Here is a 25,217-nt window from a genome sequence, read left to right as displayed (position 1 = left end):
GTGCAGTGGCACAATCTTGGCTCACTGCAACCTCCACCTCTTGGTTCAAGCGATTTTTCCTGCCTCAGCCTCCAGAGAAGCTGGGATTACAGGCACCCGCCAGTACGTGTGGCTAATTTTTGTATTTTTGGTAGAGGCAAGGTTTCACCATTTTGGCCAGGCTGGTCTCAAACTTCTGAACTCAAGTGATCCACCTGGCTTGGGCTCCCAATGTGCTGGGATTACAGGTGTGAGTTACTGCACTTGGCCTCCAGCCATACTTTTTGTTTTTGTTTTTGTTTTTGTTTTTTTGAGACGGAGTCTGGTTCTGTTGCCCAGGCCGGAGTGCAATGGCGCGATCTCGGCTCACTGCAAGCTCCACCTCCTGGGTTCACACCATTCTCCTGCCTCAGCCTCCCGAGTGCCTGGGACTACAGGCGCCTGCCATCACGCCTGGCTAATTTTTCTATTTTTAGTAGAGACAGGGTTTCACCATGTTAGCTAGGATGGTCTCGATCTCCTGACCTTGTGATCCGCCTGCCTCAGCCTCCTGAAGTGATGGGATTACAGGCGTGAGCCATGTGCCCTGCCGCCTCCAGCCATAGTTTTTAAAGCATGTCAAATTCTTTCATGCCTCCATGTTTTGAATGCATAGTCCAGAGGATCCTGGTCCACCTGATAATTCCCTGAGGCCCTGCTGCTTTGTCATCTTTATCTCTGCTTCCACAAAGTTCATTATTTCCTTCTCTGTTCCCGTAGCCTTTTGTAGACATATACTCGTGGTATGATTTATGTACTTCTCTATCCTTTCTATTTTTGCGTGAGCTTGGGATCCAAGACTATTTCTTTTTATCCTCTTTGCCTGACACATGGCAGGTTCTTCATTAATATTGAATGAATGGGTCCAGTAGAGATTGTTGGATTGTTTAGAGGGGAGTTAATATTTGTCACTTTTGTTTTTTATGTTAATATTTAATATTTCATTTTAAAGATGGTGGAACCAGGGCAAGATTTACTGCTTGCTGCTTTGAGTGAGAGTGGAATTAGTCCAAATGACCTCTTTGATATTGATGGTGGAGATGCAGGGCTTGCAACTCCAATGCCTACCCCGTCAGTTCAGCAGGTAAGAGTTTTCCAAAGCCTCTCTTTCTTGGTGATTTCCGCTTACAGTCCTTTTTTTTTTTTTTTTTTTGAGATAGTCTCACTCTGTGGCCCAGACTGGAGTGCAGTGGTATAGTCATGGCTCACTGAAGTCTCAACCTCCCAGGCTCAAGCAGTCCTTCTGCCTCAGCCCCTTAAGTGGCTGGGTCTATAGGCACGCGCCACCATGCCCAGCTAATTTTTTGTCTTTTTTGTAGAGACAGCATGTGCCATGTTGCCCCAGGCTGGTCTTGAACTCCTGAGCTCAAGCAAGTGCCCACCTCAGCCTCCCAAAGTGTTGGGATTACAGGTGCGAGCCAAGCTCGGCCCAATTTTAAATATACTTGTGAAGCCTTAATTTTAGATACATGTGTTAATTTTTTTTTTTTTTTTTTTTTTTGAGACAGAGTCTTGCTCTGTTGCCCTGGCTGGAGTGCAGTGGCGCCATCTCGGCTCACTGCAACCTCTGCCTCCTGGGTTCAAAATTCTCTTGCCTCAGCCTCCTGAGTAGTTGGGATTACAGGCGTGGGCCACCACGCCTGGCTAATTTTTGTATTTTCAGTAGAGATGGGGTTTCACCATGTTGTTCAGGCTGGTCTCGAACTCCTGACCTTGTGATCCGCCTGCCTCAGCCTCCCAAAGTGCTGGGATTACAGGTGTGAGCCACTGTGCCCGGCTGAATGTTATTTTTATGTTGAGTATTCACTTTGATTTATGAGGCAAAAAATAACACTATTTTCTGCTTTGATATTATTATAAATGTACAGACAGTGTAAGAGATGTTTAGTGTTCTTGTGGGAGTATCTTTAATTTCCTTAATAGTAGTTTAATTATTTAGGGATATTCTTCTGTGACTTCACCATATACATTCTCTGAAAGCAAAAATGTAAGATTCTGGCAGGGCACGGTATCTCATGCCAGTAATCCCAGCACTTAGGGAGGCTGAGGCTGAAGGATTGCTTGAGCCCAGGAGTTTGAGACCAGCCTGGGCAACGTAGCGAGACCTTGTCTCTATAAAAAGTTAAATAAGGCCGGGCACGGTGGCTCAAGCCTGAATCCCAGCACTTTGGGAGGCCGAGACGGGCGGATCACGAGGTCAGAAGATCGAGACCATCCTGGCTAACACGGTGAAACTCTGTCTCTACTAAAAAATACAAAAAACTAGCCGGGCGAGGTGGCGGGCTCCTGTAGTCCCAGCTACTCGGGAGGCTGAGGCAGGAGAATGGCGTAAACCCAGGAGGTAGAGCTTGCAGTGAGCTGAGATCGCGCCACTGCACTCCAGCCTGGGCGACAGAGCCAGACTCCATCTCAAAAAAAAAAAAAAAGTTAAATAAAATTAGCTGGCCGTAGGTGTGTGTGCTTGATGTCCCAGCTACCCAGGAGGCTGAGGTGGGAGGATCACTTGAGCTCAGGAGTTTGAGGCTATTGTGAGTTGTTATCGTGCCACTGTACTTTAGCCTGGGTGACAGAGCAAGACCTTGTTTCTGAAAAATAAAAAAATAGACTGGTCCGAGTGCAGTGTTGTTTATAGCTAATTGATCACAGCCAATTACAGATTTCTTTGTTTCTCCTCTACTCCCACCTGACTAACCTTAAAAAAAAAAAAAAAGACTAAAAAATTTTTTTTTGTTGTTTTTGAGACAGAGTCTCACTCTGTCACCCAGACTGGAGTGCAGTGGCACGATCTTGGCTTACTGCAACCTCCAACTCTCAGATTCAAGCAATTCTCCTGCCTCAGCTTCCCGAGTAGCTGGGATTACAGGCGCCTGCCGCCACGCCTGGCTAATGTTTTTATGTTTTTGTTTTATTTATATATTTATTTTTTGAAATTGAGTCTCCCTCTGTTGCCTAGGCTGGAATACAGTGGCGCGATCTCCACTCACTGCAAGCTCTGCCTCCCAGGTTCATGCCATTCTCCTGCCTCAGCCTCCTGAGTAGCTGGGACTACAGGTGCCCACCACTACACTTGGCTGATTTTTTGTATTTTTAGTAGATACGGGATTTCACTGTGTCAGCCAGGATGGTCTCGATCTCCTGACCTTGTGATCTACCTGCCTTGGCCTCCCAAAGTGCTGGGATTACAGGCGTGAGCCACCATGCCCGGCCAAGCCCAGCTGATTTTTGTATTTTAGTAGAAATGGGGTTTCTCTGTGTTGGCCAGGCTGGTCTCAAACTCCTGACCTCATGATCCGCTTGCCTCAGCCTCCCAAAGTGCTGGGATTACAGGCATGAGCCACCACACCCAGCCTACAAAAATGTTTTTTTTTTTTTTTTTTTTTTTTTTGAGACGGAGTCTCGCTCTGTCGCCCAGGCTGGAGTGCTGGTGCGATCTCGGCTCACTGCAAGCTCCGCCTCCTGGGTTTACGCCATTCTCCCGGCTCAGCCTCCCGAGTAGCTGGTACTATAGGCGCCCACCACCACGCCCAGCTAGTTTTTTGTATTTTGTTTTGTTTTGTTTTGTTTTGTTTTGTTTTGTTTTTGTTTTTTTTTTTTTGAGACGGAGTCTCTCTCTGTCGCCCAGGCTGGAGTGCAGTGGCCGGATCTCAGCTCACTGCAAGCTCCGCCTCCCGGGTTCACGCCATTCTCCTGCCTCAGCCTCCCGAGTAGCTGGGACTACAGGCGCCCGCCACCTCGCCCGGCTAGTTTTTTGTATTTTTTAGTAGAGACGGGGTTTCACCGTGTTAGCCAGGATAGTCTGGATCTCCTGACCTCGTGATCCACCCGTCTCGGCCTCCCAAAGTGCTGGGATTACAGGCTTGAGCCACCGCGCCCGGCCTGTTTTGTTTTTTTTGAGACGGAGTCTCACTGTGTTGCCCAGGCTGGAGTGCAGTGGCCGGATCTCGGCTCACTGCAAGCTCCGCCTCCCGGGTTCACGCCATTCTCCTGCCTCAGCCTCCCAAGTAGCTGGGACTACAGGCGCCCGCCACCTCGCCCGGCTAGTTTTTTGTATTTTTAGTAGAGACGGGGTTTCACTGTGTTAGCCAGGATGGTCTCGATCTCCTGACCTTGTGATCTACCCGTCTCGGCCTCCCAAAGTGCTGGGATTACAGGCTTGAGCCACCGCGCCCGGCCTGTATTTTTTTTTTTTTTTTTTTTTTGAGACGGAGTCCTGCTCTGTCGCCCAGGCTGGAGTGCAGTGGCCAGATCTCAGCTCACTGCAAGCTCCGCCTCCCGGGTTCACGCCCGTTCTCCTGCCTCAGCCTCCCGAGTAGCTGGGACTACAGGCGCCCGCCACCTCGCCCGGCTAGTTTTTTGTATTTTTTAGTAGAGACGGGGTTTCACCGTGTTAGCCAGGATGGTCTCGATCTCCTGACCTCGTGATCCGCCCGTCTCGGCCTCCCAAAGTGCTGGGATTACAGGCTTGAGCCACCGCGCCCGGCCACAAAAATGTTTTTAAAACGGGATTGTTAGTATAGTTTTGTGGAGATCTTGTGCTTGCAGAGATTGTTACATTGTATCTGCTGTTAGTGATTTCACCTCCGTTTGAATGTTAAGCTTGATATTTTTTAATAAATGCAAATCTTGTCCTTGAAACAGAATTTACTGCTGTCCTTTATATTTTGTCTGATGTTGTTTTCTCTCCAGTCAGTGCCACTTAGTGCATTAGAACTAGGTTTGGAGACCGAAGCAGCAGTTCCTGTTAAACAAGAACCAGAGACTGTACCTACTCCAGCACTATTAAATGTGAGGGTAAGAATTATTTAGATTTGTCCTTAGTTCTAAAATAGTTTAGAACTGTAGTGAGAAAACATGGCCAGGTGTGGTGGTTCGCACCTGTAATCTCAGCACTTTGAGAGGCTGAGGTAGGAGGATTGCTTGAGCCAAAGAATTCAAGACCAGCTTGAGCAAAATGGCAAGACCCCATCTCTATAAAAGAAGAAACGGGCTGCGCATGGTGGTTCATACCTATAATCCTGGCACTTTGGGAGGCCAAGGTGGATGGATCACTTGAGGTCAGGAGTTCAAGACCAGCCTGGCCAACATGGTGAAACCCCATCTCTATCTCTACTAAAAATACAAAAATTAGCTGGGTGTGGTGGTGCACACCTATAGTCATAGCTACTTGGGAGGCTGAGGCAGGAGAATCTCATGAACCCAGGAAGTGGAGGTTGCAGTGAGCCGAGACCAAACCACTGCACTCTAGCCTGGGTGACAGAGCAAGACTTCATAGCAAAAAATAAAAAAAAGAGGTTGGGTGCAGTGGCTCACGCCTGTAATCCCAACACTTTTGGAGGCTGGGGCGGGTGGATCACAAGGTCAGGAGATGGAGACCATCCTGGCTAACATGGTGAAACCCCGTCTCTACTAAAAATACAAAAAATTAGCTGGGCGTGGTGGCGGGCGCCTATAGTCCCAGCTACTCGGGAGGCTGAGGCAGGAGAATGGTGTGAACCTGGGAGGCAGAGCTTACAGTGAGCTGAAATGGAGCCACTGCACTCCAGGCTGGACGACAGAGCGAGACTGTCTCAAAAAAAAAAAAAAAAAAAAGCATAATTAATAAAAAAAATAACTTTTAGTGTGAAATAGTTTTCTCTCTCTCGTTCTACTTTTTGCCACTTTCCCAATATCCTACCCTTACCTCCTATTTTGTGACACATTTCTTTCATTCTTGTTTCAATTTTTTTTTTTTTTTTTTTTTTTTTTGAGATGGAGTCTCGCTTTGTTGCCCAGGCTGGAGTGCAGTAGCGCCATCTCGGCTCACTGCAACCTCTGCCTCCCGGGTTCAAGCAAATTCTTCTGCTTCAGCTTCCCGAGTCACTGGGACTGTAAGTGCCCACCACCATGCCGTGGCTAATTTTTGTATCTTTAATAGAGACAGGGTTTTACCATGTTGGCCAGGCTGGTCTTGAACTCCAGACCTCAGGTAATGTGCCCGCCTCAGTGTTCCAAAGTGCTGGGATTACAGGTGTGAGCCACTGCTCCCAGCCCCACAAAGATATATTTTTTTTTTTTTTGAGACGGAGTCTTGCTCTGTCGCCCAGGCTGGAGTGCAGTGGCTGGATCTCACCTCACTGTAAGCTCCGCCTCCCGGGTTTATGCCAGTCTCCTGCCTCAGCCTCCCGAGTAGCTGGGACTACAGGCGCCCGCCACCTCGCCCGACTAGTTTTTTGTATTTTTTTTTTTCAGTAGAGACGGGGTTTCACCGTGTTAGCCAGGATGGTCTCGATCTCCCCACCTCGTGATTCGCCCATCTCGGCCTCCCAAAGTGCTGGGATTACAGGCTTGAGCCACCGCGCCCGGCCAAGATATTTTTAAAAACAGATTTGTATGTAAAGATATATAGCATGTTCGTTGATGACAAGTCAAAATACTGAAAACAAAATTGTAAATAGTAGACTCTTTATTAAAGACTCATTATTAAAGGAGTCATGGAGAAATAGCAAGTAGTGTTGAGGAGGAAAAAGGTGAAAATGTCATCAATCAAGGCATTGGAAACTTTGTTACTAGTCTTTTGGGGAGGTTGGGGTGGGAGGGCATCTTGCTATTTTGCCAAGGCTGATCTTAAAATCAAGTGAGCCTCCTGTGTCACCCTCCCAAGGAGCTGGAAATGCAGGTGCACACCACTGTGCCTGGCTTAGTTGTATTATTTTCAGTTTGTGTGGGATAGTTCTATTTTATGCTTGCCATCCCTGACAGTTTTAGAAAGGGTTATATTACTACTATATCTTCTTTTCATCAAAGTTGTGCATTTTAACTTGGTAATTGTAGCTAATCAAATCAGAAATGAAGTACCAATATTTAGGCAAGACTGGGCACAGTGGCTCACGCCTGTAATCCCAGCACTTTAGGAGGTTGAGGTAGGATAATGGCTGGAGCCCAGGAGTTTGAGACCAACCTGAGCAACATAGTGAGACTCTTACCTCTAAAAAAAATTTGCCACGCATGGTGGCTTGCACCTGTAGTCCCAGCTACATGAGAGGTTGAGGTGCAAGAATCACTTGAACCTGCTTGGGCAAGGCTGCAGTGAGCTATGATCACACTTCAGCCTGGGTGACAGAATGAGACTATGTTTCAAAGAAAGAAGCAATGATAAAAGTACATTTTAGATTTTTAATTGTTCTTTCAGGTTTATGGATATAAGCTTCATTAGAGAGTAAAGCATTTTTCAGTGGTGTATTATTTTTTGTTTTCTGTCTAGCAGCAGCCTCCATCTACTACAACATTTGTGCTGAATCAAATAAATCATCTTCCACCCTTGGGATCTACCATTGTAATGACTAAAACACCACCTGTAACAACCAACAGGCAAACCATCACTTTAACTAAGTTTATCCAGACTACTGCAAGCACACGCCCGTCAGTCTCAGCACCAACAGTACGAAATGCCATGACTTGTGCACCTTCAAAAGACCAAGTTCAGCTGAAGGATCTACTGAAAAATAATAGTCTTAATGAACTCATGAAACTAAAGCCGCCTGCTAATATTGCTCAGCCAGTAGCAACAGCAGCTAGTAAGTCCGTTTTCGATAGTATCAACTTTCTCCCTTTGGTAAGCTATGTCAGCGTGTTTGTTAAACCATTTGCTTGAGTTTTTAAAGAACTGGGCATTAAAGGGTGTTTATCTGCATTGTTTTGCATACTTACAGTCTTTAACACAATTCAAGGGAAGCTAAAGTTTAGATGTCTTGGGTAGAATGTTTAGCTTTGAAATGAAATTTCTGGGATTATCAGGTAGCTACATTAGCAACATGAAATCTTACCAATTTTATATATTATAGGTAGTCAGTTAACATCTTTCTTAATCCTTTACAAATCAGTGCATCATACGCTTTATTTACCTATGACTCATCTGTGGATCTTGTTTGAAAGCAGAATCTGATTCTCAGTAGAGCCCACAATTCTACATTTCTTTTTTCTTTTTTTGAGGTGGACTTTCAGTCTGTCACTCAGACTGGAGTGCAGTGGTGCAGTCTCCGCTCACTGCAACCTCCATCTCATGGGTTCAGGCCATTCTCCTGCCTCCGCCTCCCGAGTAGCTGGGATTACAGGAGCATGCCACCACGCCCAGCTAATTTTTGTATTTTTGCTGGAGACGGGGTTTCACTGTGTTGGCCAGGTTGGTCTCAAACTCCTGAGCTCAGGCAGTCTGCCCACCTTAGCCTCCCAAAGTGGTGTTGGGATTACAAGTGTGAGCTACCACGCCCGGCCTGCTTGTGTTTTTCTGAAATAGAGGGCTAAGAGCATTCTAAAAGAATGGGTGATCCCAGCACTTTGGGAGGCTGAGATGGGTGGATCACGAGGTCAGGAGATCGAGACCATCCTGGCGAACACAGTGAAACCCCATCTCTACTAAAACTACAAAAAACTAGCCGGGCGAGATGGCGGGTGCCTGTAGTCCCAGCTACTCGGGAGGCTGAGGCAGGAGAATGGTGTAAACCCGGGAGACGGAGCTTGCAGTGAACTGAGATCCGGCCACTGCACTCCAGCCTGGGCGACATAGCGAGACTCCGTCTCAAAAAAAAAAAAAAAAAAAAAAGAATGGGTGATAAGTGTTGATAGGAAGATGTAGAACTTTGTCTTAAGTGACAGATGTAATAAAAATTTTTTTCAGATCATCTGGTTTTTATGTTTGGGTCCATACCATTGTGTCCTTGTGGTTGTAGTTTTTTGTTTTTTGGTTTTTGTTTTTTGGTTTTCCTTTCAAGGTCATTGTCCTGAACTGACTGCAACCTGGCAGTGAGATGCAAGTTGGGAAATCATTTTAGCTGTCTTAGGGCTGATTCCATTTTCTGCTGTGGAGTGCAGCGCTGTGACCTTGACCTGGCTGAGGTGCAGGGCAGCTTCTGGAATCACTTGCAAGAGATTTGGGGATGGTCGACAGTTGGAGGAAGATGCTTCTCGTTAGGGTCTTTGGATTTAATGAGGAAGCCTGCTTCTTGTATGAGTGGCTTCCTCACATCAGCATATGCCATCGTAATAACTTAAAGGAGTGGATGTATGCTATTGTGAGGGAAGAATTTAGAGACCAAAACAGAAAACAGGATGGATTTGGAGCTGGCTGAACAAGATACCTAGTACAGTAAATTCTCCCATATTTAAGGTAGTGATTTTTAAAAGACAAATGCAGGCATTTATAAGGCTGCACAGCAAGACTGTCCTTGTATGGAAGCCTGAGAAACTGTCAAGCTAGATCAGGACTAAGAAACAAAGATGGGCTGGGCACGGTGGCTCATGACTGTAATCCCAGCATGTTTGGAGCCCGAGGTGGGTGGATCATGAGGTCAGGGGTTCAAGACCAGCCTGGCCAAGATGGTGAAACCCCGTCTCTATTAAAAATACAAAAATTAGCTGGGCATGGTGACAGGCGTCTGTAATCTCAGCTACTTGGGAGGCTGAGGCAGGGAATTGCTTGAACCCAGGAGGCAGAGGTTGCAGTGAGCTGAGATGGCGCCACTGTACTCCCGCCTGGGCAACAGAGCAAGACTCTGTCTCAAAAAAAAAAAAAAAAAAAGATGGTAAATGAATGCTGAAGATAAAGTTTTTTGTTGTAGGAGGTGGTCCTCTTTTTACTGAAGGGGAAAAACATTGAAAATATGGAACTGCAGAAAGCAAGGGTGTTGCATGTTCTACCTCTTTTCTGGGTGGTTATTACCCCTTTGGATTTCTAACCTGTCACTTTCTCTGGTCTTTAAACTAGGAGCTGATCACTGGCCCTTTCACAATTATAATAAACAAATCATGCCCCCAAATATCATCTCTGTTCTAGTCTCCTTGTTTTGTTAATACTTTATTTTTATTTTTATTTTTTTTTGTGAGACGGAGTCTCATTCCATCGCCCAGGCTGGAGTGCAATGACATGATCGGCTCACTGTAACCTCTGCCTCTTTTTTTTTTTTTTTTTTTTTTTGAGACGGAGTCTCGCTATGTCGCCCAGGCTGGAGTGCAGTGGCCGGATCTCAGTTCACTGCAAGCTCTGCCTCCCGGGTTTACGCCATTCTCCTGCCTCAGCCTCCCGAGTAGCTGGGACTACAGGCGCCCGCCACCTCGCCCGGCTAGTTTTTTTTGTATTTTTTAGTAGAGACGGGGTTTCACCGTGTTAGCCAGGATGGTCTCCATCTCCTGACCTCGTGATCCACCCGTCTCGGCCTCCCAAAGTGCTGGGATTACAGGCTTGAGCCACCGCGCCCGGCCAACCTCTGCCTCTTGAGTTAAAGTGATTCTCCTGCTTCAGCCTCGCGAATAGCTGGGATTACAGGCATGAACCACCAAGCCTGGCTATTTTTAGTAGAGACGGGGTTTCACCACGTTGGCCATGCTGGTCTTGAACTCCTGACCTCAAGTGATCAGCCCACCTTGGCCTCCCAAAGTTCTGGGATTACAGGCATGAGCCACCGCACCTGTCCCGTGAATACTTGAATTAGTTGTACTCGTTTTAGAGTCCAAGTGATAGTCCTCCCAAATACTCTTCATCTTTTGCTAGAATAGATGAAATGCTGATCAGCCCTCCTGGTGTTAGCACTCTCTTCCCTAAAGGCAGTGATTTCCACACCTCTATCTCAAGAATTCCCGGTACTGTGAGGACTTCAGGGATCCTTGGAGGCTGAAGGGTGGTTCCAGGGGTTCTGGACTGGATATCCCCACCCCTATTCAGTCAAGCAGCTCTGATGATTGATAAGTGGATTTTGAGATTTTATTGCTATATTTAAAAGAGTTTGAAAACCAGTGGTATAGAAGAAGAAAGTTCATTGTTTAGATCTTTACTCTGGGAGCAGGAGGAAGTAAGGAGTTCCAAAATTGATTTTTCTTCTAGAAATAATTATTTTGCCTTGAAAATTAGCAAGAACCACCAGATCACATGAAATTGATTCCTTTTGGGTGATAATCCCAGGTTTTGGGTTTCTTTGGTTTTCTTTTCTTTCTTTTTTTGAGATGGAGTCTTGCTCTGTCATCCAGGCTGGAGTGCTGTGGCGTGATCTCGGCTCAGTGCAGGCCCTGCCTCATAGTTTCACGCCATTCTCCTGCCTCAGCCTCCCGAGTAGCTGGGACTACAGGCGCCTGCCACCACACCCGGCTAATTTTTTTTTGTATTTTGATTTTTTAATATTTATTTGTTTATTAATTTTTTGAGACAGAGTTTTGCTCTTGTTGCCCAGACTGGAGTACAGTGGCGCAATCTCCTGCTCACTGCAGCCTCCGCCTCCCGAGTTCAAGCAGTTCTGTGCCTCAGCCTCCCGAGTAGCTGGGATTATGAGCATGTGCCACCATGCCTGGCTAATTTTGTATTTTTAGTAGAGACGGGGTTTCTCCATGTTGGTCAGGCTGGTCTTGAACTCCCAACCTCAGGTGATCCACCACCTCGGCCTCCCAAAGTGCTGGGATTACAGGCGTGAGCCACTTCTCCTAGCCCCCTTTTTTTTTTTTTTTTTTGAGATGGAGTCTCGCTTTGTCGCCCAGGCTAGAGTCCAGTGGCGCTGTCTCAGCTCACTGCAAGCTCTGCCTCCTGGGTTCACGCCATTCTCCTGCCTCAGCCTCCTGAGTAGCTAGGACTACAGGCATGCGCCACCACGCCCAGCTTGTTTCTGTATTTTTAGTAGAGAGTGGGTTTCACTATTTTCGCCAGGCTGGTCTTGAACTCTTGACCTTGTTATCCACCCGCCTCAGTGTCCCAAAGTGCTGGGATTACAGGCGTGAGCCGCTGCACCGGCCTTAAACTTCTGGATTTTTAAATAATGGGAAAATAAGTTCAGAATTTTCTTCTAAATGTAAATTGACTTTTTCCTCCTTAGCTGATGTAAGCAATGGTACAGTAAAGAAAGAATCTTCTAATAAAGAAGGAGCTAGAATGTGGATAAACGACGTGAAAATGAGGAGTTTTTCCCCAACCATGGTGAGTTTCAAATACCTGTGTCTTTATTTTTGTGTAGTATGAGAGTGTACTCAACTAAAAGTGTTCTATATGGAACAACCCTCAGAAAGCTGTTTTTGGGTTGGGGAGAAGCTATACAGGCGTGGAAACTAATGGCTGCACTTAAACCTTGCTGGAATAATATAGATACTAACCAGGGTGGTTAAAACTTGCAGATTTGATGGAGTGTGGCACTGACACGCAGTACTGATATCTTATTGTTAAAAATCTCATCTGAGCAGACAAAAAGACAATGTGGGGTTAACCAAAAGTAATTGATAACTGTTCATTTTAGGATCAAACTTGAATAGATAGCTCATAATGCACTGACAGATCATATAATGATGTGGTATCTGTAATTCTTTTTTTTTTGAGACAATCTCATTCTTATCGCACAGGCTGGAGTGCAGTGGTGCTGTCTTGGCTCACTGCAACCTCCGCCTCCCAGGTTCAAGCGATTCTCCCACCTCAGCCTTTCGAGTAGCTGGGATTACAGGCATGTGCCACCACGCCTGGCTAATTTTTGTGGTTTTGGTAGAAATGGGGTCTCACTATGTTGGCCAGGTGGTCTCGAACTCCTGACCTCAGGTTATCCGCCCGCCTCAGCCTCCAAAAGTGCTGAGATTACAGGCGTGAGCCACTGCACTTGACCTGGTTATAATTTTTTTTTTTTTTTTTAATGAGACGGAGTCTGGCTCTGTTGCCCAGGTTGGAGTGCAGTGGCCGGATCTCAGCTCATTGCAAGCTCCGCCTCCCGGGTTTACGCCATTCTCCTGCCTCAGCCTCCCGAGTAGCTGGGACTACAGGTGCCCGCCACCTCGCCCGGCTATTTTTTTGTATTTTTTAGTAGAGACGGGGTTTCACCGTGTTAGCCAGGATGGTCTCGATCTCCAGACTTCATGATCTGCCTGTCACGGCCTCCGAAAGTGCTGGGACTACAGGCTTGAGCCACCACGCCCGGTCTATAATTCTTAACATTTTGAAAATGCTCGGCTGGGCACGGTGGCTCACGCCTGTAATCCCAGCACTTTGGGAGGCCGAGGCAGGCGCATCATGAGGTCACGAGATCAAGACCATCCTGGTTAACATGGTGAAACCCCATCTCTACTAAAAAAATACAAAAAAAATTAGCCAGGCGTGGTGGCGGGTGCCTGTAGTCCCAGCTACTCGGGAGGCTGAAGCAGGAGAATGGCGTGAACCTGGAAGGCAAAGCATGCAGTGAGCCAAGACCGAGCCACTGCACTCCAGCCCGAGCAACGGAGCAAGACTCCGTCTCAAAAAAAAAAAGAAAACGCTGTATGCTTTGGCTCAGTTGATTCCATACATTTATGTAATAAATTCTCCATGTATAACATTGTTAATATGTAGTAGGTTTCTACACGAAGTATATTTATTACATGATTCTACTTTCAATAAACAAAATTTGGGCTGGGCGTGGTGGCTCAAGCCTGTAATCCCAGCACTTTGGGAGGCCGAGGCAGGTGGATCACGAGGTCAGGAGATCGAGACTATCCTGGCTAACATGGTAAAACCCCGTCTCTACTAAAAATACAAAAAACTAGCCGGGCGTGGTGGCGGGCGCCTGTAGTCTCAGCTACTTGGGAGGCTGAGGCGGGAGAATGGCGTGAACCCGGGAGGCGGAGCTTGCAGTGAGCCGAGATCACGCCACTGCACTCCAGCCTGGGAGACACAGCGAGACTCCGTCTCAAAAAAAAAAAAAAAAATAAATAAATAAATAAATAAATAAACAAAATTTGACAACCATCTGGATTAAGTAGTAATAATGAAAAGTACATCAAAAGATACAGTGTACTCACAATAAAGGTTAAGAATTTGGAGGAACAGGTGACCTTCATGAACTCTAGTGGCTTGGTGGACTTTATGGAGGAGTAATGGAACTTGGGTTTTGAGTATGACGAGTCTTTGAGGTGGAATTTTAGGAAGGGAGCTAAAGGATTAATAGGCACAGAGGAGGTAGTGACCATGTGCTTTGGTGAAAATAAGCCAGGAAGCTTAGCTTGTAGAAAGAAATGGGAAAAGTCGGTCTGGGCTCCATGGAGGGTCCTGAATTGAGGTTTTTTGTTGTTGTTGTTGTTGTTGTTTGTTTTGATTTGTTTTGAGATAGAGTCTTGCTCTGTTGCCCAGGCTGGAGTGTAGTGGTGTGATCTTGGCTCACTGCAACCTCCGCCTCCCAGATTCAAGCGATTCTTCTGCCTCAGCCTCCTGAGTAGCTGGGATTACAGGTGCCCGCCACCAGGCCTGGCTAATTTTTGTATTTTTAGTAGAGACAGGGTTTTACCACATTAGCCAGACTGGTCTCGAATGCCTGACCTCAAGTGGTCCCTCCATCTCAGCCTCTCAAAGTGCTGGGAGGCCAAGGAGCCCTGTGCTGAATTGAGTTTGAAGGACTTTGGACTTAGTCTAGCACCACTGAGCCGTAGAGATGTTAGTGGTTTGAGAGAAGTTGGGGTGCAGACTCAGTGAGGGGATAGGGAAGACAGATTCGGGATGAGTAGGAGAAGGCAAAAGAGATATGTTGGAAAGTTGGTTAACGTAAAGGGGAAGTAAAAAGGGGTGTACTAGAGACCTCGCAGAGGGGATTGGAAAAGGGAGAGGGGAAAGGGAAAAAAGAGATGACTGTACAATAACGATACCAAAATAATTTTGGAACTTGGTTCTGGAATATGGAATTGGAGACAATACAGCACACTGTAGCTGAGGTTTTGAATGGGGACCAGGAGAACAATAGTGCCACTGGCAGTACCCAGTTTACTTAGTGATTGTCTACCAACAGCACTTGGAAGGTGATTTTTGGAAACTAAGAATGCATATTTCTTCAAGAAATGTTTTATGTGGTTCTCACCATTTCCATTTCAGTCCATTATATGCTATAAGTTTTTTATTGGCCTAGCAGTTAAGTAACATCTCAGAGAGACTGCAGACTGATAGCCCATGAACCAAACTAGTCGACAAATATGCGTGTGTTTGTGTGTGTGTGTGTGTGTGTGTGTGTGTGTGTGTTTTTTGAGACGGAGTCTCGCTCTGCCGCCCAGGCTGGAGTGCAGTGGCCAGATCTCAGCTGACTGCAAGCTCCGCCTCCCGGGTTCACGCCATTCTCCTGCCTCAGCCTCCCGAGTAGTTGGGACTACAGGCGCCCGCCACCGCGCCCGGCTAGTTTTCTGTATTTTTTAGTAGAGACGGGGTTTCACCGTGTTAGCCAGGATAGTCTCGATCTCCTGACCTCGTGATCCGCCCGTCTCGGCCTCCCAAAGTGCTGGGATTACAGGCTTGAGCCACCGCGCCTGGCCGTGTGTGTGTTTTAAGATGGTGTCTTGCTGTGTCACCCAGGCTGGAGGGCAGTGGCACGATCTCAGCTCACTGCAACCTCTGCCTCCCAGGTTCAAGTGATTGTCCTGCCTCAGCCTCCTGAGCAGCTGGGATTACAGGCAGCCCCCCTACTTCCTCCCTGCCGTACCCAGATAATTTTTGTATTTTTTATTTTATTTATGTATTTATTTTTAGATGGAGTCTCACTCTTATCACACAGGCTGGAGTGCATTGGTGCAGTCCTGGCTCGCTGCATCCTCCGCTTGCCGGGTTCAAGCAGTTCTCTGCCTCAGCCTCCCAAGTAGCTGGGATTACAGGCGCCTGCCACTACGCCCTGCTAATTTTTTTTTTTTTGGATTTTTTAGTAGAGACAGGGTTTCACCATGTTGGCCAGGCTGGTCTTAAATTCCTGACCTTGTGATTCACTCGCCTCGGCCTCCTAAAGTGCTGAGATTTCAGGCGTGAGGCACCACCTGGCCCTTAAGTTTTAGTAGAGATGGGGTTTTGCCATGTTGGCCCCAGGCTGGTCTTGAACTCCTGACCTCAGGTGATCCGCCCGCCTCTGCCGCCCAAGTGCTGGGATTACAGGCGTGAGCCACCATGCCCGGGCAAATATTTCCCAGGTACCATGGTCTCCCTCATCTGAGTTATCTGTTTGACCTGAATTTGATGTCAGTTGCCATCTCACATGCACCTGGCTTCAAGGTGTTTGTTTGTTCCCTGGATATAGTGGTCCTTCAGTATTACCAACTTATCCTTCAGTTATTCAGTTATCATCAATTTTATGATGATTTTAAAAAACTCTAGGTAGAAGAATAAAGGATGGAGGGAGAAAGGAGGCCGTTTATCTTAGCATAGAATACATTTCTATTTTATAAGCGAGGACAGGGTTAGATGGTTGGGGTGGAGAGGACCCAGAATTTAGGTAATTTGCCTCAATTAAAAACAGACTACACAGTTATAACAGCAGAATTGGGATTCAAATCTATTCCTTTGGCCGTCCTATTTTGCCTCAAATTTGTGAAATTGAGTTTTATTTTAGCATAATTTCTGAGAACATTCCAAGTTCTTAGATTTTATCTAAAGACTCCATAGGTTAATGTTGATTGGATGGTTATGTCTCACCTCTTTTCCATTTCACATTTATTATCTATTTGCAACCATATTCTGCTCTAGATTCTGAGGTAAATGAAAAAAGAGCCTGTCCTTAACTTTTAATGCTGTCTTGATCTTGCCTTAATTTGTCTTAACCTGTAGGTTTTTGTTCTCCTCTTCCCTTGGCATACTGAGTTTCCCAACAGTTTCTTTATATTCTTCCCTGGACAAGTGCATGCTGATAAACAATTGCCTAAGGATTGTACTGGTAATGAAAAGTGGCTTGTTCCGGATCTTCCTTTATTCCTTTATGATCCTGTAGAGGAAGAATCGAGAAGCATAACAGTGGTGACCATTCACTTGGTTTGCCGAGGACAGTCTGGGTTTCCTTGTGTTTTCTCAGTGTAATCCTCAGTAGCTCCCCAACTCAAATGTGCCAGGGTTTGGAGAATAAATTATATGGCCATCTTATATATGATCATGATTGCACCTGTGGCGACACAGAAGTCTGAAGTAAATTTTTCTGTTCTTCATAAGAGCCTTTAAAATAAACTCCAGTCTTCTGGGGTTTTGGTTTTAGGATATGCGAGAAAGCAGACAAATAGAAGTGAACTGAGAAGAAGGTGAGATGTGAGACTGAGAGGTCCTGCTTGTGGTGATGCAGGGTCCTTTGGAGCCCATCAACCTTTGCTAGGGTTCACTCCAGTTCTGCACTAGGAAGAGCCAGGCACACTACTTGCTCTTTCTCCTGGAACTAGACTGAAGGTGAAGTCTGAGTGCAGAGAGAGTTCTGGGCATCAAGGAGGGATGGTAGGCAGAATTGAAGGGGAAAGCAGCTTGACATGATGGTGGCCAGAAGGACGTGGAGTCTTGTGGTGACCCATTTGTGGATAAGAGATAGAGCAGGTCCTCGTTGTCTGTGCTTATTATTGGAGAAGCAGGAAAGCCACAAAGTGTGGCCCAGATTTTAGGGAGTATTAAGGTGGCGGGTCATGTTTCCATGATGGAAAATCGTAGGTGTTCCTACAAGAGAGTTTTTCTATGTGTTGGCTGGGCATCTGGTCCCTGGATTTGATTGATTGTACTCTTTCTGTGTTACAGAAGGTTCCTGTTGTAAAAGAAGATGATGAACCAGAGGAAGAAGACGAAGAAGAAATGGGTCATGCAGAAACATATGCAGAATACATGCCAATAAAATGTATGTCTTCGGGATTTGTCAGTTACTTATGTCAAAGTTTTACTGTGGTTTCTTTGCTGCTTTTTGTTTTGTTTGTTTGTTTGTTTTTTTTTTTTGAGACGGAGTCTCGCTCTGTCGCCCAGGCTGGAGTGCAGTGGCGCGATCTCGGCTCACTGCAAGCTCCGCCTCCTGGGTTTACGCCATTCTCCTGCCTCAGCCTCCTGAGTAGCTGGGACTACAGGCGCCCGCCACCGCGCCCGGCTAATTTTTTGTATTTTTAGTAGAGACGGGGTTTCACCGTGGTCTCGATCTCCTGACCTTGTGATCCGCCCGCCTCGGCCTCCCAAAGTGCTGGGATTACAGGCGTGAGCCACTGCGCCCGGCCTGTTTTGTTTTTTTCCATATAAATTTAGAACCTTTTTAGGTCAGAGTCTTAAAACCAAAACTAAAGAAGCTTGGATTTTAATTTAAGTTAATTTTGTTCGTAGGAGTAGTGATTATAAAAATCAAAGGTAATTGTAAAGATATATAAAGCTAAGATACATATTTAATACAACTTGTCTAAAATTGTTAAAACATTGAAATTATAAAAATAATTGTGCTATTTGAATTCCATAGTTTTTAATTAACTTTGTTTCTCCCTTTTGTATAACCATGATTCTTTTTTTTTTAGCAGCCACTATATGAAGTTGAAAATTAGGTTTTTAGTATTTGCATAAAATTTTCACTTTTTCATTATAGGAAACAAATCTGTGTCTAGAATTTGTCTTTCGTGTAGTCTTGGTTTCTATAAAAAGCCACTAATAATACCATTTGAATTGATCTACAATTCTCTTTTTATGAACTACTCATAGAATCCAAGATTCCATCCTTTTCTGGTCACCTATAATGAATTTTAGGGGTCCTATCTGAACTTCTTTTTATTCCAATAATCATTTTGCAAAAGGATTGAAAGAGTTTATGGCCCTTTAAGCCAGAGGGCAGCAAACTCAATCTGGACCAATCCCTCTTTTATAGTAAATAAAGTTTTATCGTAACAGGCATGATTATTGGTTTACATATTATCTATGACTGCGTTGACACTGCAACAGCAATGTTGAGTAGTTGTACAAGAGACAGGATGGCCTAAAATGGCAAAATCATTCTCAGACCCTTTACAGAAAAAGTTCCCTGATCATTATTTTAATGTATTCATGTTGTACATTTTGGGGACTTGGTTGTTTAATTTTATAGCCAAGTTTGTCTTTCAAATACGTTTCAAAGTAAAAGATATTATTGTTTTTAAGGTGGGGTCTGGCTTTTTACTCAGTCTGGAGTGCAGTGGCATGCTCTTGCCTCACTGCAACCTCTGCCTCCTAGGATCCCTCCTGGATTCAAGCAATTCTCATTCCTCAGTCTCCTGAGTAGCTAGGATTACAGGCATGCACCACCATACCTGGCTGATTTTTGTATTTTTAGTAGAGATGGGATTTCACCGTGTTGGCCAGGCTGGTCTCGAATGCCTGACCTCAGGAGATCCACCCACCTTGGCTTCCCAAAGTGCTGGGATTACAGACGTGAGCCACCACACCCAGCCAGGCAGTGGCGCAATCTTAGCTCACTGCAGCCTCAGCCTTCAAGGCTCAAGCAATCTTCCCGCCTCAGCCTCCTGAGTAGCTCAGACCACAAGTCCCACCACCATGCCCAGCTAATTTTTGGATTTTAATTGTAGAGATGAAGGTCTCACTATGTTGGGGAGGCTGGTCTTAAACTCTTGGCCTCAAATGATACTCCTGCTTTGGCCTCCCAAAGTGCTGAGATTATAAGCATGAGCCTTCGTGCCTAGCCTCAAAGTATAATTATATTGCAAACTTTTACTGAGTGAGGGACTGAAGTAACAGAACTCCTTAATCTGGCATTATGTTCTGTTACTACTAGAGAGCCTGCTGGTATGAACCAAGTTGGTGTTTTTTTAGATCTTTTTTAATCAGCAAATCTCTATTTTATTTTATTTATTATTTAAGTTTATTTATTTATTTTTTGAGACAGAGGCTCACTCCACTCAGGCTGGAGTGCAGTGGCGCAGTCTTGGCTCATTGCAACCTCCGTCTCCTGGGTTCAAGCAATTCTCGTTCCTCAGCCTCCTGAGTAGCTGGAATTACAGGCGTGTGCCAACATGCCCAGCTAATTTTTGTATTTTTAGTAGAGACAGGGTTTTGCTATGTTGGCCAGGCTGGTCTTGAACGCCTGACCTCAAGTGATCCCTCGGCCTCCTAAAGTGCTAGGATTACACGCGTGAGCCACCCCCCTGGCCCAAATCTCTATTTTAACCATATGTAGTTGATAAATTATTTTAGTCAAATATAGATACTACTTTATCGTCAGTGACTTTTTATAGAAGCCCAGAGTGAATACTTTTTATTTTCTTTGTCATAAGAAAAACAATAAAATATCTTATAATGAAACTAGAAATGTTATTACTTAGAATAATTAAAATATTTTGTTTTTACATTTTTGTTTAGTAAAAATTGGCTTGCGTCATCCGGATGCTGTAGTGGAAACTAGCTCTTTATCCAGTGTTACTCCTCCTGATGTTTGGTACAAAACATCCATTTCTGAGGAAACCATTGATAATGGCTGGTTATCAGCATTGCAGCTTGAGGCAATTACATATGCAGCCCAGGTAAGCAGTAATATTTCATAATTAATACAATAATTTTATCCTATTCCATATAACATAGTTGTTTCAATCTAAAGGTAACTTTTCCTTGTATGAAAACCCTGTAAATGTGATTTTTATGAAAGTTTAGTGTGTTGGAAAATTAAATTTAGAAGTGTAGAAGAGATACAGGTAGTGCATTTCCAGTGGAAACGGCAAATGTTATAACTTTCTTGGAATTTACTGAGAGTATCTATTAAAATTAAAAATATGGGCCGGGCACGGTGGCTTACGCCTGTAATCCCAGCACTTTGTGAGGCCGAGGCGGGCGGATCACGAGGTCAGGAGACGAGACCATCCTGGCTAACACAGTGAAACCCCGTCTCTACTAAAAATACAAAAAAATTAGCAGGACGTGGTGGCGGGCACCTGTAGTCCCAGCTACTCAGGAGGCTGAGGCAGGAGAATGGCTTGAACCTTGGAGGCGGAGCTTGCAGTGAGCTGAGATGGCGCCACAGCACTCCAGCCTAGGCAACAGAGCGAGACTCTGTCTCAAAAAAAAAAAAAAAGAAAGTATATCGACCAGGAGCAGTGGCTCATTTCTGCAATCCCAGCACTTTGGGAGGCTGAGCTGGGTGCTTGAGCCCAGGAGTTCAGGACCAGTCTGGGTAACATGGTGAAACATCATGTCTACTAAAAATACAAAAAATTAGCTGAGTGTAGTGGCATGCGCCTATAGTCCCAGTTTCTCGGGAGGCTGAGGTAGGGGAATCACCTCAGCCAGGGAAGTCGAGGCTGCAATAAGCTGTGATCTTGTCACTCTAGCCTGGGTGATGGGAACAAGACCCTGTCTCAAAAAAAAAAAAATTACATATATGTATATGTGTGTGTGTATATATACCCATTCCTAGGAGTGTGTTCCCTAGAACTGTAGATAAGAACATATGCAGAATGATATTTGTTGTACCTTTGGTCCCCCCAGCTGGAAAAGATTTGAGCATCCACATTGTTGGGGGGTGATTGCATAAACTGTGATATTATTGGACTGTGGGGTGTTGTGTGGGCTTTTAAAATGATGTGAGGTAGAGTTAAACAGTTGTCTTGAAGTGATTTCAGTCATATTCCATATCTGTAAAATAAGTAATGACCAAAATAGCCATTTATCCTCCATATTTTGTGTGATACAAAACTTTTAATTTGGCTGGGCGTGGTGGCTCACGCCTGTAATCCCAGCATTTTTTTTTTTTTTTTTTTTTTTTTTTGAGACGGAGTCTCGCTGTGTCACCCAGGCTGGAGTGCAGTGGTGCAATCTAGGCTCACTGAAGCCTCCGCCTCGCACACCTGGCTAATTTTTTCTACTTTTAGTGGAGATGGGGTTTCACCATGTTAGCCAGGATGGTCTCGATTTCCTGACCTCATGATCCACCCACCTCAGCCTCCCAAAGTGCTGGGATTACAGGCGTGAGCCACCACGCCCGGCCCAGTCCCAGCAGTTTGGGAGGCCGAGTCAGTTGGGTCATCCTGAGGTCAGGAGTTTGAGACCAGCCTGGCCAGCGTGGTGAAACCCTGTCTCTACCAAAAATACAAAAATTAGCCAGGCATGGTGGTGCACACCTGTGATCCCAGCTACTCGCGAACCTAAGGAGAGTCGCTTAAATCCAGGATGTGGAGGTTGCAGTGAGCTGAGACTGTCTCAAAAACAAACCAACCAACCACTGGCCGGGTGTGGTGGCTCACGCCTATAATCCCAGCACTTTGGAAGGCTGAGGCGGGTGGGTCAGGAGTTTGAGAACAGCCTGGCCAACATGGTGAAACCCCGTCTCTACTTAAAATACAAAACTAGCCATGCGTGGTGGCACATACCTGTAATCCCAGCTACTTGGGAGGCTGAGGCAGGAGAATCGCTTGAACTCAGGAGGCGGAGGTTGCGGTGAGCCGAAATTGTGCCATTGCACTCCAGCCTGGGCAACAAGAGCGAAACTCTGCCTCCAAAAAAAAAACTTTCTATTTGATTCTGCAAGTGTTGATGAGGGGAGTAGGCGGGCTCACCAGTTGGTTAACTTTAGTTACCTGATGCATGGGAGAGTAGCAGGAAATAATATACAGTAAATATGTAGAAAGTATCCACATTAAGCTGAGCGTGGTGGCTCACGCTTGTAATCCCAGCACTTTGGGAGGCCGAGGCGTGCGCATCATGAGGTCAGGAAATCGAGACCATCCTGGTCAACACAGTGAAACCCATCTACTAAAGATACAAAAAATTAACTGGACGTGGTGGCGCCTGCCTGTCATCCCAGATACTCGGGAGGCTGAGGCAGCAAAATAGCTTCAGTAGGGAGTCGGAGGTTGCAGTGAGCCAAGATTATGCCATTGCACTTCAGCCTGGTGACATAGCGAGACTTCATCTCAAAAAAAAAAAAAAAAAAAGCCAAAACTTTGAAATTTGGCCGGGCGTGGTGGCTCACGCCTGTAATCCCAGCACTTTGGGAGGCTGAGGCGGGCGGATCACGAGGTCAGGAGATCGAGACCATCCTAGCTAACGTGGTGAAACCCCGTCTCTACTAAAAATACAAAAAATTAGCCGGGCGTGGTGGCGGGTGCGTGTAGCCCCAGCTACTCAGGCGGCTGAGGCAGGAGAATGGCGTGAACCCGGGAGGCGGAGCTTGCAGTGAGCCGAGATTGCGCCACTGCACTCCAGCCTGGGCGACAGAGCACGACTCCATCTCAAAAAAAAAAAAAAAAAAAAATCCAAAACTGTATGAAATTTATGTAAAAACAAAGTCACAAAATATATATACGAAACAAAAAACAGGTAACATCAATATACTTCTATTCCTAAAAACAGTGTATAAAAGATTGATCACCAAAATATCTGAAGGATTATATTAATTACCAGCTTTTTGTTTTTCAGCAACATGAAACTTTCCTACCTAATGGAGATCGTGCTGGCTTCTTAATAGGTGATGGTGCTGGTGTAGGAAAAGGAAGGACGATAGCAGGAATCATCTATGAAAATTATTTGTTGAGTAGAAAACGAGCATTGTGGTAAGTGTTTAAAAACTTACCTCTGGGCTGGGCGTGGCCGATCACAAGGTCAGGAGATGGAGACCATCCTGGCTAACAACAATGAAACTCCATCTCTACTAAAAATACAAAAAATTAGCCAAGCGTCGTGGTTGGTGCCTGTAGTCCCAGCTCCTCAGGAGGCTGAGGCAGGAGAATGGCGTGAATCCGGGAGGCAGAGTTTGCAGTGAGCCGAGATCTCACCACTGCACTCCAGCCTGGGTGACAGTGAGACCCCATCTCAAAAAGAAAAAAGAAGGCCGGGCGCGGTGGCTCACGCCTGTAATCCCAGCACTTTGGGAGGCCGAGGCGGGCGGATCACAAGGTCAGGAGATCGAGACCACGGTGAAACCCCGTCTCTACTAAAAATACAAAAAATTAGCCGGGCGCGGTTGTGGGCGCCTGTAGTCCCAGCTACTCGGGAGGCTGAGGCAGGAGAATGGCGTGAACCCGGGAGGCGGAGCTTGCAGTGAGCCAAGATCGCGCCACTGCACTCCAGCCTGGGCGACAGAGCGAGACTCCGTCTCAAAAAAAAAAAAAAAAAAGGCCGGGCGCGGTGGCTCAAGCCTGTAATCCCAGCACTTTGGGAGGCCGAGACGGGCGGATCACGAGGTCAGGAGATCAAGACCATCCTGGCTAACACAATGAAACCCCGTCTCCACTAAAAATACAAAAAAATTAGCCGGGCGTGGTGGCGGCGCCTGTAGTCCCAGTTACTCGGGAGGCTGAGGCAGGAGAATGGCGGGAACCCAGGAGGCGGAGCCTGCAGTGAGCCGAGATCGCGCCACTGCACTCCAGCCTGGGCGACAGAGTGAGACTCCGCCTCAAAAAAAAAAAAAAACAAAAAAACTGGCTGTGGAAGCTTTTGTTAGTGAATAATTACTTTAGCATGTGGGGATGGGTTCCCCCTTCCCGTCAAGACAGAGTCTTTGTCACCCAGACTGGAGTGCTGTGGCACATTCCTGGCTCACTGCAGCCTCTACCACTGGGGCTCAAGCAATTCTCCTGCCTCAGCCTCCTGAGTAGCTGGGACTACAGGCGTACACTACCATGCTTGGCTAATTTTTTGTAGATATGGGCTCTTGTTGTGTTGCCCAGGCTGGTCTTGAACTCCTGGGCTCAGGCAGTCCTCCTGCCTCAGGCTCCCAAAGTGCTGGGATTATGGTTGTGAGCCACTGCACTCAGTGGGATTGGTTTCAATGAGTAAGTGTATTTTTCTTTTTTTTTTGAAGTGTCACGACCTGGCTTTATTAATTTCTGAATTCTAGAATGGTATAATTTGTATTTAATTTGTGCTTTTTAATATTTTGGCAGGTTTAGTGTTTCAAATGACTTAAAGTATGATGCTGAAAGAGATTTAAGGGATATTGGAGCAAAAAACATTTTGGTTCATTCATTAAATAAGGTATGAAATCTTTTTATTCAGTTGGTCATTCAATAAATATTGACTCATCTGTGAGATGAGAATAATAATAGCTATCTATATAAGGGGAAACTTTTTGGAAAACTTTGATGTTACTCCACAAAAAGCATAGTGAGTGCTAGCCACTATTGTTGGTTTGTGGATTCCTGTGTGCTAAACACTGACGCAGTAGCCACTCATCACATGTGGCTATTGAGCAGTGTAAATGACCAGTCCACATTGAGATGTGCTCTAAGTGTACAGTGCACACCAGTCGATTCTCTCAGTGTTCAGTGTTACTTGTGTCTGTCTTCTATAGTTTATATGTCATAAGGGTGCAGTGTAGACAGTTGGGATACCTTGCACTATAGGTCTCCAAATCCTATGTGATGTAGATAGTTATGGCTTGGGCAGACCGGTTTCAGTATTTTTACAGCTAATGGACTTGAGTTACCCATACCTCTGCTCATGTGAAAACAGTTCTGTAAGGTGAAAGACAACATGTACCAGTGTGTTTTAGAATGTTAAGGTTCAGTTAGCAAATCTTTAT

General features: G+C 45.7%; 1 protein-coding gene across 12 annotated transcripts in view; it reads left to right on the top strand.

Annotated features, from left to right (window-relative positions):
* The window catches only part of SBNO1 (strawberry notch homolog 1), a 76,843-nt gene that overhangs the window by 15,513 nt on the left and 36,113 nt on the right, over positions 1-25,217 (top strand). For 2 of the 12 annotated variants that reach the window (XM_015431737.4, XM_065524994.2), the window contains exons 2-9: positions 971-1,102; positions 4,705-4,809; positions 7,259-7,571; positions 11,847-11,947; positions 17,489-17,585; positions 20,066-20,226; positions 23,114-23,247; positions 24,580-24,670. In XM_015431737.4, the coding sequence (XP_015287223.1) occupies positions 971-1,102; positions 4,705-4,809; positions 7,259-7,571; positions 11,847-11,947; positions 17,489-17,585; positions 20,066-20,226; positions 23,114-23,247; positions 24,580-24,670 (1,134 nt within the window). The remainder of the gene's footprint in view (positions 1-970; positions 1,103-4,704; positions 4,810-7,258; positions 7,572-11,846; positions 11,948-17,488; positions 17,586-20,065; positions 20,227-23,113; positions 23,248-24,579; positions 24,671-25,217) is intronic. The other 10 variants (XM_074008308.1, XM_065524996.2, XM_074008307.1 and 7 more) reach the window with 10 other exon arrangements.

Source organism: Macaca fascicularis, chromosome 11 (assembly GCF_037993035.2).
Source record: "Macaca fascicularis isolate 582-1 chromosome 11, T2T-MFA8v1.1".
Lineage (NCBI taxonomy): Eukaryota > Metazoa > Chordata > Mammalia > Primates > Cercopithecidae > Macaca > Macaca fascicularis.
Note: the sequence above shows the minus strand (reverse complement) of the source record. Positions and strands in the feature narration are given on the sequence as shown.